General features: G+C 44.9%; 1 protein-coding gene across 4 annotated transcripts in view; it reads left to right on the top strand.

Annotated features, from left to right (window-relative positions):
* Nucleotides 1-943: 943 nt before the first annotated feature.
* Nucleotides 944-13,326, top strand: part of ITPK1 (inositol-tetrakisphosphate 1-kinase) — a 236,554-nt gene continuing 224,171 nt past the window's right edge. For 2 of the 4 annotated variants that reach the window (XR_010431473.1, XM_064659021.1), the window contains exons 1-2: nucleotides 956-1,120; nucleotides 1,385-1,563. Coding sequence is in view for 3 of the 4 variants with exons in the window: in XM_064659021.1 (XP_064515091.1) it covers nucleotides 1,469-1,563 (95 nt within the window). In the remaining variant the exon portion in view is untranslated. Of the gene's footprint in view, nucleotides 1,121-1,384; nucleotides 1,564-13,326 lie in introns of those variants that run through there. The other 2 variants (XM_064659022.1, XM_064659023.1) reach the window with 2 other exon arrangements.

The following is a 13,326-nucleotide window of genomic DNA, read 5'->3' as shown; positions in this document are numbered from 1 at the left end:
AGCAGGAATGTAGAACAGCCTAAGTCAATGACCATTTTCATATTTCTTAAGGCTTTCACCCTTCTTTTCTTTGCATGGATGCTTCTACCACTTTTCTGATACTCTGCTGAAGTTATTACACCGCATTTGTTGTGGCACTGTGAGTCAGCAGAACTCACCGAGCAGCTCCCACTGAACAGGGCTCCAAGCCCAGTTCACAGAAAGCGTCATCATAGAAGCATCATCTGCACCTCAGATCAGGATTGCAGGTACTGCCGACCCCCCTCTGAGGGATGTTGTTATTGTAAGGGCCGTGCTTGGCATTCCCAGAGAGACAGATTAAAATGTTTGGGCTGAAGTGGTGCTCATTTCAGCTGATGGGGAGAAACAAAGATGGGGAAATTTTACTTGTGCTGTGAGATAACCCCAGCAATTGACTGAAAGATTCTTCCTCTCAAATGAAGCACAGAACAGCTGCCTCTGTGTTTAGGAAAGCCCAACTCAAAAATCAGTATGCCAGCTCATGCTTGCATTGCCTGCCTCCTTTTTTGCCTCCCGCAAAAGGAAGTTAAATAAGAAATAGCCGTTACTGAAACTTCAATTTAATCCCTACAGGTACTTGCCAAATGATGGAAGAAGGAAGATACTTGGTTTTGCAGTGAAAACTCATGTTTTCTTGGAACCTTTTTTATATGAAAGATGTACTGAACAACCGTTTTCGATAGCTCCAGTAGGAAATGTTAAGTGGCCACATAAACTGTTCTTCCTTAGGAACTAAAACCACAGGGCGCACCCACGGGCCGGGCCGGAACCAGTGAGGGGCGCTGTCCCTTTAAGGCGGCGGCGGCGCGGGCGCCCCCTGGCGGCGGCGGCGCGGTGCCCGCGGGGCGGGCGCGGCCCCGGTGCTGCGGCGGGCGGGAGCGTCCCGGTGCCCGCCCCGCGCGGGGGGTGGGAGCGCGGCGGAGGGGACGGCCCGCAGGAGGAGGAGGAGGAAGTGGAGGCGGCTGCGAATAGCGGGCAAATGGGGAGCTGAGCGGCTGCAGCAGCAGCAGCACCACCAGAACCACCACCAGCACCACCGCGGCCGCGCAGCAGCAGCAGCAGCAGCGGCGAGCGGGCACGGAGGCGAGCTCGGCGGCGGGTCCGTGCGGGCGGGCGCTGCGGGCGTGCCGCGGGGCGAGCGGCGGCGGCGGTGGCGGTAGCGGTAGCGGTGTGCCTCCGGGGCTGGTGCGGGGAGCGGCTCCTCTCTGCCCGCCTGGGCGAGCTGCCCGCCGGTGCGGGGCAGGGCCTGCCGGGGCTGCCCGCCTGCCGGGGGCTGCGCCTGGCGCGGCTCAGCTGGGGCGGGCGGGGGGCAGCGCCCGCCGCGGGGAACCGGCTGATCCTCCTTTCTCTGCTTCCCTTGCAGCCGTCGCTTGGCAGGCGCCGAGTGTGAGCGGCAGCTGCGCTGCCCCGCCGCCCGGAGCTGGTCCCCTGCTCGCGGGGCGGCACCATGCAGACCTTCCTGAAGGGGAAGCGAGTGGGATACTGGCTGAGCGAGAAGAAGATCAGGAAGCTAAATTTCCAGGCCTTCGCCGAGCTATGCCGGTAAGGAGGCGGCCCTGGCCGCGCCGCGGGGAGCGCCGGGGCAGGCGGCGGCCCCGGGATGGGGCTGGGGCCGCTCGGGGCTCGGCCATGGCCCGCGGGCGTTCCGTGCTCGGTGCGTGTTCCCGGAGCCGGCTGTGCCCACCGGGGCTGGGGCCGCAGGGCTCGCCGTGCCCCGGGTACCCCGCTCCGCCGGGCCGCGGCTGTGCGCTCCTGCCTCCCGCTCACCTGGGTGCTGCCGATCGCTCCCGGGAAACCCGATCCGGGGCGGTGCAGCGTCCCCGTGGGTGTGCGAGGGCCCGGCACAGCTCCGCGGTACTGCCCGCCCGCGTTAATTTCTGCCCGCTGCTTGCCGAAAGGTCTCTGGTATTCCCGGATCTCTGCGGACCTTGTTACGAACCGAATTATTATTAGGAAAAGTTAGGCGACGGGGAATAACTTTCCTTCACGTCATGTGAAAACATATAAAATTAGGGTCCACAAACCCCTGAATAAGCTTGTATTCACCTGAGACATGAATGAGACGTCCGAAGGTAGTATAACTGCGTCTGTTTTGTGCAGTCCCAGAGGTAAAGGTTAGTTTGATAAGCAGTACTTAGACTTTATCTGAACAGCTTAGAGGATAATTTATGCAGTATGTTACACAATTTTATTATTTCATTAGAAGTTATGGGTCCAAGGTCTTGTGACATATGCATTACAGCTTCTGATACTTATTAACATTTTTCTCTGACTTATTTAATTCTAATAGTTCATAACAAGGATATTAAATGAGTTTTGGTAATTGAAAAATTTGCGGCATAACCTGTGTGGTGGTTTCTGTGAAGTCTTTTAAACTTTACAGAATATATTTTACAAGACTTCAAATATACTTTATTAAAGCATGTCATGCTAAAAACACCAATCCCTGTGAAATTTCTGTTGGCAGCACTTGCTTCTTTCTGTAAGGATGAAGGAAGCAAAAGAAACAGAAAACTGCTTCGAGAAAGTGACAGAAGCTTTTCCATCAGGTTGTGTACTTGGCATTCTGTATCTCCTCTGTCAAACTTCAGCAAAATTTATCAATTTTTTAAAATATAAAGAAAGGCCACAAGTTCTGGTTTAACATCTTTTTAAATTTTATGTCATTCTCCAACAAAATACTTGTGGACTAAGTTTTGACCTTGCCGAGAGATTTTAGATTAGTTTTTCTGATGCGCAGAAAAACATAATTTTTAGGGCCTTGAGGTTTGGTATAGGCTAGTTTTCATGCCTAGAATTTAGGAAGAATCTCAGAAAATCCATTAAAAACTTTTTGTAGTAATTTATCTTCCATTCTTGGTATTATGTGCTGTACATTGTTATGCTTAGCAATCTCCAAAACTGACTTTTTGCCCTCATTGCCCATGTTTCTCTTTCTGACTAGGTGCTTTGCTTCATTTCTCTCTACTTCAGAAATTCCTTACACTTGTGTTACATAACATGGATCTACAATTTCTTTGTGTACTGTACAAATTTTATTAATAGTTTTAGGTCTTCATGGTGCTGTAAAAGTTGACCCAGAAGTGTCTCTATTGCTACACTTTACTAATTTCTTGGTGAAAATTAGTCTGTCTCATCCTGTACAGGCTAAGCTCGCTTTGAGTAACATTTATAGAAATTGGACAGAGATGTATGTTCATACGTGCTTTGGTACTTTTAAAAGCATTATTAGTGTTTCTGTAAAAGTGGAGTTAAACATTTGGTTTAAGGACAAGTACAGTCACTGTAGCAAGTTGTACTGATATTTTGTATGCTCCGTTTTCCTGCCCAGTAGCTTCCACTGACACTGGAGGAGTGCTGTGTTCATCTAGGCAAAGATTTCAAGTGTTCTATGCATAACATCTACTTGATGACTTGTGTGTTTGTAAGCTTTTTCAGCTGTAGAAAAAGTGGTGCCAAGCTCAACGTACATTTTACCAGAAATCTTGTATATGGTAAAAAGCAAGACAAAGGTACTCATTCCTGTACAGTGATTCATGTGTTAGAGTGGACTATGTGTCTGTCTTCTCTATGTACTTTATGGTGACTGTTACTTGGAATTTATTTGCCTGTTGCCTAGGGATATACTTTCTGGATGACTGCAAAGTTCAGATTTGTTTGTACGGGTTTGTAATGAAGCAATTAGATAGTCCAGGAAAGTAAGAGAAACCTCCTAATGAACTCCTGAAGCATGCTGAGTTTAGATGAGGGGTATTGTTAGGATAAGAATCTTCATTTCTTTACAGTCTGTCAGGGCAGCCACTTCTAGTGCAAAGCACTGACATCCTAGAGTGGTCATGGACAGACGTTTCAAAATCTGTTTGAATCATCCTCTTGTGTGATAGAGTCTAAGTGCTGGACTGCTCTCTTAAGAGTATTTCCAGGTTTTGGGTTATATTATCTGAACTGAAATGAGCCAGTGTGAGAGGACCAGCAGTTAAGGTGCAGCTTTGGGGCATAGGCAGTCCTGCTTTTAGCTTTCCGCTCACAAAGACTGGGCAAGAACCTGAAATACTTTCTTCATGTTTGTATCCACCTTGAAACTTTCTGTGTGACTGGCATGGCAGCTGTTGTGCCTGAACAGTGTCTTGGGACTATTGCCTAAGCTTTATATCCCCAAGAGAATCTTCCTTGTATCAAAGGCCATTGAGCTCACCTCCACGTTTGGTCCTCACGGTGACACAGTAGATACATCCTACCTGAGCTGTGCTCTTTGTAGAGCATAACAGCCTTGACTGTACCTTCCAGGTGCAGCCCAAGGAGATGAAGGCAGTGCCTGTGCTTGCATCTACCTCCACATTTATTGCCCAGACCAGTGGTTCCCAATTGTTGAATTAGAGCCCAGTGCAGCCCTTAATGCATCTACATCTCCAGGCTTCTGAGCAGGATGGTGAGCAAAAAGGCAGTGTGTTTTCCCAGGCCTGTGGCAGGGGATCAGTGATCCCTGAATGGTACCTCAAGAGCTGTTGACCTGGAGGATAGAGCACTTGCCCTGACAAGTGGGAAGTCCGGTTTGAAGCCTGCAGCTGGTGCCTCCCAAGGGAGGCCGAAGCTGAAGATGGGCCAAGCTCACTGTGGTCCTCTGGCTGGACCTGCCGCTGTGTATAGAGAGGAATTTGAGCTCCCTCCTCAGTGCCAGGTTAGTCATCCTCCCTGCTATGTGCGAAGCACCGTGGCAGGGGCATTCCTTTGGGATGAGGTGCATCCTCAGTTCTGGTCTCTCCTTCCCAAAGTGGTTTTTGGTTCTGCCCGGGAACTCCTTTCCACATAAGCTACTTCATAAGCTGTTGTCGGAGCAAAACTTTTATGTTCCTTTCTGTGCCTCAGTATAGTTTCAGTGGAGAGAGGAGCGTTTCTGTCTCAACCTTGCTCATATGAAGGTATTCCTAGTTGAGTTGTGATGTGAGATTGAGCTCTTTTGTGTGGAACAGGGCATGTGGTACAGGCTTCTTATGTTGTCAGTGAATTTATTAGTCATTATTAAGAAGCTACTATTGCCAAGTCCTGTGCTTTTGAGTAAAACTGCTAGGACACCATGCTTTGTGTTATCTGCATTCCAGCATATCTGCTGTGGCTGCAGTTCCCCAAGTAGGGTCTTCGTGGGACTGCAGTGTGCAAATGTCTGATTTGTGCATGTCAAGTAGACTTTCCCATGAGCCTTTATGTTCTGCTTCACCAAGATGATGGCACGGTATCAGAGTTTTAGGTTGCTGGCTACTGGCAAAATACAGAGTATCTATGCCCTGATAAAAAGTAAGCCAAAGTTTCTGGGTGCTCATAACTGAGAATTTAGGAGCCTGTGATGTGTAGTTCTGATGCTGTCACGTGTCTCTGCTGCTGAAAGGAGCAGTTCCTCCTTTCTCTAGCTGCTTGGACTCACTCTCTGTCTCAAGCTGCATTTAGTGGTTATGCAGTTGGCAAAGACTCTCAATCCAATCAGTTCCCTGCTCATCACATTGACCTCGGAATGGCTGTCAGTGTGCAGGTGCATGAGCACTAATGCAAGGTTAGGGAAATGGAGATGCCACATTCCATTATAGAGATGAGAGAGATGTTCTGTCAATGTCAGATGGTGGTAATGGTAAAGACTCTTGGATGCCCACATTATCATTCTGTAAAATATGCATTGGTGTACTGCTAGGTCTCTGTGGATGTTGTGAATAAAAGGACTCCTGTTCATGGTGTATGAGGAGTGGTGGTGGTAGTACAGAAAAATGCATATATCTTCTCAGAAAATGAGTTGTGCTGTGTTTGGCACCAGTTAAGATTAGTGAGCTGCAGCCGTTTACAAATGGCTCTTCACTGTGTAAAAGCCTCCATTTCCTTTGTAGTTGTTCTGCTTGTCAGCTGTTACTATGGTCTCTTCAGGGAGCTGTGGAGATGCAAGGCAGTAAGGGCATGGCAACATGAATAAGTTACAGTGATGTGAAGTGAAATATGCCTCATCCAAGAGGAGATAATTTAAAGTCACCCAATTCTGAATGATAAGCTGGCTCTCAGTTATTTTGGGCAAAAGCATTCACATGTGCAGCCTTTAAGTTTGCATGGTAATGTGGTAGCTTTTCTGTGTAGCTAAATTCATAATGAGTCAGAATTTCCTCTTTATGGCATGTAGAAAACGAATAGGAAAGGAGTTAAAGAGTTGCCTGAAGAGGTAACTCATGTCATGATAAATCCTGCAATTTGACTGACAGAAGAACTGTGCTTGTGTACCCTAACACCCAGATTATTTATGGATTTTACTGTGCTGTGTTTTTTCTCATAAAAGCAGGGTGTGCATCTGGGAGGGAGAAGTTCTCAGGAAATTATAGAAATTCTGAGAAACTCAAATTCTGCCCACAAAAAGCAATGGAAGTGGGGTAATTGAGTTATGCCTCCTAGTAAAGCCCAGTTGTCTTGATTTTTAGTAAGCAAGCCAAATGGTCATCTTTCCTCCTTGAGAGATTATCCATGACAAACTGACAGCGTTCCTTGACACACAGGAAGCTAAGGCATCTTGGTCCAGTTTGGATTCCTGGGGGCCATGCACTGGTGAAGACTGTTTTGAAACTTGAGACCATGTTCATGAATTGTGACTTGCATCAGTTCAGCAGGTCTTGGTTTTATGCACTTTAGGCATGTAGATCCTGGTCGAGCATGTCACCTGTGCTGAAGACCATTTAATTATGACAGGGGTCACTGTGGTGGGTTGATTTGGTTTTGGTTTTTTTTTTTCACTGAGTTATGATGAAACCGTTTTGATGCTGATACCAGGTCAATCTGCTGAATATAGCAACCAATGATTTTTTTTCCCACCAAAATATTAGTATGCATAATTTAAATTTCTGTGACTTGAAATAGTTTGGGGTTTTTTTCTTTAAGTTAAATTGGTTCTTCAACTTCTGTCCATTTAATTTGTGATAGATAGTTAAGCCTTATTTTAGCATATATAAGAAACTGCTCTGTTTAGTAAATCTACCATAAAAATAAATGTTTTTTCAGTGCTGTAGATCTGTATGGTTTTCTTTTTCTTTTCTAAACTTTATTTGCAATCTCTTGTGTGCCATGGCCTGTGCACAAGAACCTAAACATGACTTTTAAGACAGATTTAAGATTTTAATACCCTGTTTTGAGGGTATTAAAATAATCTGTTTCTTTATATAGTAGGCATGAAGTATATTACATATTTTTTCCAGGAAGAAGTCAAGGGATTTTCTTTAACCCCAATTCTCCACAAAAAAACCCTAAATACTACTTTTGTTAAATGTCTGGCTTGTGCCAGTTAGCTTTTACAGCCTTAAAAGCCATAAAAATAAAATGTATGTGTGTTGATCAATAGCTCCCATTGTTGCTTGTGTTAGTCTGAAATACTATATCATGAGAAGTAACTGGGGGCCAGATGGGTGGGTAGATTTCTTTGACATCAACTCTAACAAAGACTTAGAACTAGCCTAGTGGTAGAAATTGCACTGAACCATGAAACGGTGTTGAAGGTAGTAGCAAAACCCCATGTATTTCTTGGAGGAGAAGCTCACTGTATTTCTGAGTCCCTGCTCCTCCTTCCAGTAGTGTGTGGAGAAGACTTTACATCCCAGAAGAACTGGATATGTGTGCATTTTCTTAATGTCTGGGAACACTTATTGGCAGGCGTTCTTCTCACAGAAAGCTTACGGTGTTATGCTTGCAGAACCATTTCATGGGAACACAGAGTGCAGCTGCTCCACTACACAAGGGACTGTAACAATCACCCTTTCATAGCGACTCTGTTTTGTGGTCTAGCAATCATTTACCTCAGGTGCAGGAAGTTTGCGTCCTCCTCATGGAACATCCCTTTACCACAACCTGTTGGAACTGATACGCAGCAAGGAACAATAGTAAGCCTGGTCAGGTGGCAGCTCTTCAGAGACAGATCTGCATTCTTTTGCAGGTCACAGGCTGAATACAGATTGACAATGTTGCCAAAAAAAGCCCCCAGAACCCCCAAATGAACGTCATCTTGGGGTGTGTCAGTCGAAACAGAGCCTGCAAGGCGAATGAGGTAGGGCCTCCATTCTGCACAGCACTGATAAGGTTCTTGCTGCCGTAGTTTCACCTCCTGCCTTTAGCCTGGGGCACGGCATTTCAGGGAAAAGACCGATCAGCTGGGAAGTGCCCAAAAGAGAGCAGTGAGAAGGATCAGAGGTTTTGTAAATACAGCGTATTGTACTGTGCTATTCAATGTAAGTAAGAGGCTGGAGATGGATGTTCAGACACTGTAAAAAGCTTGTAGGAAAGAAAAAAAAACCCAACACAAGTCCCCCCCATCCCCTGCCAAGCTTATTCCCCAGTTCTGTTGTAGGCAGAACAAAAAGTAGTGGCCTTCAATTGTACCAAGAAGGAGGGATGATAGGAAGGTGGAAAAGATAATGTGATTGTCTCACTAGGCAGTGGAATTTGTTGCTTGAGACTTCTGCAACCAGTTCGGACAAACATGGTGGGAATGAAACGGGCCTGTGGTCCTGTTTCAAGGCAGAGATACTGACCTCTGCTGAGGTGAGTGCTGTTCTTGGTTTGGTCCAATCTGTAATAGTGCAGTAAGAACCTGAGAAACTGCTCTTTGTGTACATTAAGTAGCTTGAAGTCCCTTCACTAATTCAGGAGTCATGACTTGGGAAGTCTAGGCACACACTCTTAAATGTGTGCAGTTTTTTTGAATATATAGACTCAGCCTGAAATGGGTGTCAGAGATGACAGAAAGTGTTTCCTCTGCCTTAATATGCTGCACCTGGGAAGCACCAATTGACAGCACATCTCCTGATACTGGCTGGATAATGTGCTATTCATCTCAACTGTTGACACTTTTTGGTGAGATGACATTCTTGAATATGTTCCAAGGAAAGAAGGAAGCAGTGCATGTGAAACACTAAAATAAGCATGATAACAGATAAAATAACCACCTGGGATGGGCACATCTGTGCCATAGTGTTGTGGAACAAACCATCTCTTGTCTGGTTATCTTCCTTTTTCTCATTTTTTATTTCAGTGTTCAGTCCTTGAAACAATGGTTTGTTTTGTGCTGATGGAATTAACTCTCCTCAGAAGGAGTAACGTGCTTTATATGATCAAGGAGGAAACTGCTGATACTTCCATACTGTCCAAATACTACAAAAATGCTGGTTAGTATTCTCTCTGTCTGCAGAGAGAAATCGTGTTTGGAGGACAACCATGTACTTTAGGAATGGCTTTTAAAATGGCTGATTTTTGTGGAAGGGGATGTCCTTTAGTTCCAAGTAGAATGTTGTTACTTGTAATTGTCTTTCCTCCCAACTGCAGTGCTTGGGCTATTTTGGCTGGAGTGTGATTGCCACTCATGCAAATTCTGTCAAGTAATTCCTGTGAGTTGGGAACCAAAGCAGAAGTCTGCTCTTTCCCACAACCAGGCTATTACCTATGCAGGCAGCAGGGTGTGCACTCATTGAGAGGTTGCTCTGAGGGCTCTCAAGGCTCTGATCTGTAGAGTGGAGAAAATCACGTTTCCAGCGGCACTTTTAGGAAAGTAATTGGCAGAGCCAGGCACGGAACTTGGAAGCAGGTTCTGTCCACATTGAACTGTTTAATCTCCCCTGAGATGCCAGTTAGTGAAGATTTATAGCGTGTCTTGTCTTGTCACATACAGCTGAGTTAAGTTTGCTTGCTTGGAAAAATCTGAAGTCGGTCCTTCTTCCTCAAAACCAGGCTTATTTTTGTTCTTCATCACACTCCTCACAGGCTTTTCTTCCTCCTTGTCAACAAGGCTATCTCCAGTCTTTTCCCTCTGTAACACATTGATTCTGCATGTTCAGTCTAGGTCCAGAGGCACTGCCTTGTGAAACTGCATTCTGCATGGTGCCACTGGCAAAGGAGGAAAAATAAGTGAATAAGACAAGTCTGCAGCAAAAGGCATACTAAATCTTGACCTGTGAAGCTGGGATGCTTCTGGCTGTCATTCTGAAGCCCCATGTTTGTCTCATCAGACCACACCACAAACATTCATGCACACTGAGGGAGTCCCCCCTCGAAGAGCACTTATGGGCTAAAAATCAGTGCTTTAAGAGACTTGGTTTGAGTTGAATGTTTTGGCCATAAGCAACATAGTTGTCCTTTTCTGAAATTATGTGATTTAAAGTGCTGCTGACTTTTTGTACTTTCTGTATTTTTCTCCCTGATGCTAGGTCTGGATAAGTACATGTAATAGTGTAATGTGTTTTGTTTCACCAGGAGGAAATAGTTCAGAGGATTCTCTCGAAACAAGGCCTTTGGCACTGCCTCTTGTAGTGCTTAGTAATGACTTGCTGCCTAACCTTGATAAAGTTATCTGCATGTTGGGGTTGGGACAACTGGTTAATAGCTGATAGAACAAGTGATGTCTGGGGTGATTAATGGTGCTGGAAGGAAATGATATCATAAAGGTTCACTTACGAAATGCCACGCCTGCCCCATGGGCAGCCACAGTACTGCAGTCCTTTCTCCCTGCCACTCTGAAATGAATTTAGTGGTTAAAAGTATTGGTGTGATGACTAGGCTTATTCCTTATCTTGTCAACCTGCTTTCCCTACAAGAATGAATAGTGTTGTCATTTGTATAAGTGGGCTATGAAACACTGCCTGCTTCAGCAGTATAGTATGGTTTAGTGAGTCCAGCAGTGACCACTTAAACTTGACTGGATACCTGTGTGCGCTTCGAGGAGAAACTTGTTTATTTCCTTGCAGTTAAAAAACAAACCAGAGATGAATGTAAATACTGAAAACTGTTGTTCTTTAGCTCTATCTGTATGTCATACAGCTGTGTGTAGATGCTGCTTTGTTCAGGAACACGCTGTTCCTTTGATTACAAAATCTCGTCTCAGTTTAGGAGAAATTACAGGCTGAGGATCCAGCCGCCTCTGCCTGCTGTCATTGGAGTCTGGTACCAGTGCAGGCAGAATGGGCTCTCCTTGCTGGTGTTTGAAGGGTGAGAGGGTAACAGGGGGTAGGTAACAGTGAGGTTACTCCCGTACAAGTTCACTAGTGTGTTTGTTCCATAGCCGGGGCTCTAACTGCTTGGAGGTGTTTTGGTTGACAGGCCATCTGAAGAGCATGAGGGCAGCCAAACAGACCTGAACCCAGCCAGCTGGGACTGAACTGGGACTGATCTCTAAGCAGATGCTTAGAGAAAGTATGAGGCACAGAGCAAATATGCTCACCTTCCCCTTGGCAGACTCTCTTGCCTTCTGTCAGTCACTGTTTAGAGACTCCAGTGGCAGCAGTTGTGTCCGTGGTACCACATTCAATAGCCACAGGTGGATCTGCTCCACATAAACCTTTTAATGCATTTTTGAACTCACTTTCATTTCTGACATCACAGGAACATAAGGAAGCTATTGGCACTTGTTGGCAATTCTCCAGTTTTGTTGTGAGTAAAAGCATAGGTAAAACCAAAGTTGCTTCTATTGTGTTGTGATGTTTTTTGTTTGTTAGGGTTTTTTATTTGTTTGTTTTTAAAACCTGTAAAGGAATAGATATTACTTATTTTTAAGTGTATGTGTACATGTTCATTTTGCTTGGAATGAACATGTACACATACACTTAAATAATATCTATTCCTTTACGGGTTTAAAAAAAAAAAAACAAAACAAAACCAAAAAACCCAAACCCTAACAAACAAAAAAACCCCTCCTTTTTAGCCACCAGTGCTCTTGTAACAAATGTGGATAGAGCCCTTCCCAAATCTTCGTTTGTGAAGCCCAGCCATGATGACGTGTTCATTTTACTAAAGCATTCTGGCTCTTGACTAATTAAGAAAAAAGGTCATTTCGGTCAAGATGTCTTGAAGTTCAGAAGTCAAAAGTTCTTTCCCAAAAAGAAAACACTTTCCTGCTAAAAATAGAAAAGCTTGCAGAAAAGGGAGGAGGAACTAAAAGCTGGGTACAGTTTAGGAGCTGTCTTCTAACTTAATCTAGTACTTGGTCATTTGTGACTTGCAGCCGACAGTGGAGGGTTTTGTGGAACCTATAAACCCCTTGTAAGTGAAGAGAGGAGAGTGTCCAGATCCACATTTGCTGCCTGACCAGGTTAAGTGGTAACATAGCAGAGGAGCACTCTCAAAAAGTGAAGCATGGTATTAGTACTGCAATAGTAAGAGAAGACCTGTCTCTCTAGCATTTATGCCAAATGTACAATTAATTTTTGAGTAAGATCTGCACCCATCTTTTGTCTGGTATTGAGCGCATTGAGTTTTTCTCGTCTTCCTGTTGATTTTTCAGTTAACATTGCCTTTCTGTAGTCTCAAGTATGACTTTGAGTTGCTTCAACTCACCATTCTTTCACACTGTTGTCTAAAATGGATTTTCTTTGCCGGTCAGTCTTTGAGCACAGATGTGCATGTGCTCAGCCCAGCCTCATGGTTTTAGAGTAGCTGTGCTGTCTGGCACAGGTACGTGCCGATAAATGCGTCGAATCATGTTTCCAGCATGTGTGGCTTTAACGTAAGCGTCCTCTGAACTAGTCTGGATAAACCACATTATCAGAGACTGTACAGGGCACTGTGGGATGATAGAACTGTGTGCGAAGCTCAGCATTCAGATACGCTTGCTGGTTGGAGGGATGGGGAGAGAAGGATAGAGTTTGTTCTGAGGTTGCCTGTGGTGCTGCTCTTGTCTTGCCGACAAAGAGGGAGCTTAATTCACTGGAGCTGTCAATCTGGTAGTTTTCAAGCACTGAAAGAAAAACTACTGTAAAAGTGTGTGTAAGAGGGAGGAAAGGGAAAAAAAAACTAAGGAAGACTACTATTTTGATGAAAGGCTGATGGTGTAAAAAAACCCAAAACTTGTAGTTGCTGACCTGCACCCTGTATGTAGCAGAAAAGGGGAAAGCATAAGAGTAAAAAGGAAGTATTATTGCTGGCATATTGGGTTGAAGCACTGTGTGCTGTGGAAAGAGTATGTGATGATAGAATTGAACAGCACCCTTTGTCCCTCGGTAGAAACTTTCTTTTTCAAAACTGCCACCTTTTAAAGTGCATTTAATCTGTGGAGGAAAATGGTTTGTTGTTTTTTAGTTGTTCCTGGTTGCATGGAGTGCAAGTGGAAGCTGGGGCTACAGGAGGAAAACAGATCTATTTGCTGGTGGAAAAGCGGTGGATGGGGTTATGTTTTGACTTTGTGGCTTGACATTTTGGTGTAACCTTTCCTTCTGTCTCAAGGAATAGATCAAAGTCCAGGGACTTTATCCAGGTTGGAGTGAATTTTGAAAATTAGGTCTTAATTTACCTCTCTCCTGGCCTGTATAGAAC

The sequence above is a fragment of the Pseudopipra pipra genome, chromosome 6 (assembly GCF_036250125.1).
Source record: "Pseudopipra pipra isolate bDixPip1 chromosome 6, bDixPip1.hap1, whole genome shotgun sequence".
Classification (NCBI taxonomy): domain Eukaryota; kingdom Metazoa; phylum Chordata; class Aves; order Passeriformes; family Pipridae; genus Pseudopipra; species Pseudopipra pipra.
This window is presented reverse-complemented; position numbering and strand designations above follow the sequence as displayed.